Source organism: Pteropus vampyrus, unplaced genomic scaffold (assembly GCF_000151845.1).
Source record: "Pteropus vampyrus isolate Shadow unplaced genomic scaffold, Pvam_2.0 Scaffold78, whole genome shotgun sequence".
Taxonomy (NCBI): Eukaryota; Metazoa; Chordata; class Mammalia; order Chiroptera; family Pteropodidae; genus Pteropus; species Pteropus vampyrus.
The window spans coordinates 316,774-317,645 of record NW_011888859.1 but is presented as its reverse complement, the minus strand read 5'-3'; the positions used below and the strand labels follow the sequence as shown (position 1 = coordinate 317,645).

General features: G+C 43.2%; 1 protein-coding gene across 1 annotated transcript in view; it reads right to left on the bottom strand.

Annotated features, from left to right (window-relative positions):
• The window catches only part of IYD (iodotyrosine deiodinase), a 16,260-nt gene extending 16,008 nt beyond the window's left edge, over positions 1 to 252 (bottom strand). The window contains exon 1 of the mRNA XM_011362686.1: positions 75 to 252. Within this exon, the coding sequence (XP_011360988.1) occupies positions 75 to 252 (178 nt within the window). The remainder of the gene's footprint in view (positions 1 to 74) is intronic.
• Between the last annotated feature and the right edge of the window lie 620 nt (positions 253 to 872).

Below are 872 nucleotides of genomic sequence, written 5' to 3'. Positions count from 1 at the left end.
AGCCCTGCCGTCAGCTCTCATGCATCGTAAAAATGCAAAGGTTGGAAACCAGACAGCATTGCCCGTGTCTTTACCTTCTTCCACTTGGTGGAGGCCAGTGCTGTCCTTTAAGTTGTCACGCACACAGGGTCGAGCCTCCGCCTGGGCTCTGGGCTCCTCTTTTCTTCTCTTGATGCCTCTAGCAACATTTTTAAAGATCCATACAATCAAAATGCAGACAATTGCTACCGAGACTGGAATCAGGGAAAACATGGTCAAGAGAAGGACCCTGAACCGCGTACACACTTCCCACTCACCGGTATTTAAACAAACGGAACTGAAATGGGTAATGCCAGAACGTGGAGTGCAGGGAGAGAGAGGCACGTCGGGGAGGGAACAAAGTAAACTCTGACTCTGTGAGGACTTTGCCAGGGAGCAAAGATCATAGCCGTGTGCATTCGGGGTGTGTTGTGAGTTTGGTAGCGCACAGGTGCATTCACTTGTCAAAATTGTGTATTTAATCAGTATTTTCTTAGACAATAATTGCCAGGATCCGAGTAAGTACTTTGATGTACTAGATCTTGTAGCAGTGGGATAGTATAGTTTTTCTGAGAGTAACAATGTGTCTTCAACTTGCCCAAGCTAGGAATCACCTGGAGAACTTGTTTACAAAAGAATAGATTTCCAGACACCAATTCATAACTATTGCAAGAGAATTTCCAGGAAAGAGGCCTGATAATCGGCTTTTTAAAACAGCATGTTTGTGAAACACTGCACTGAGGTTTTAGTGTTTTTAAAAAATGAAGCCTGAGCCAACTTTACATAGAGTGAAGAAGTTATGTTTTGCATTGGAGAAAAATTTTGATCCACGAAAAGTGATTCAAAAAGAAATT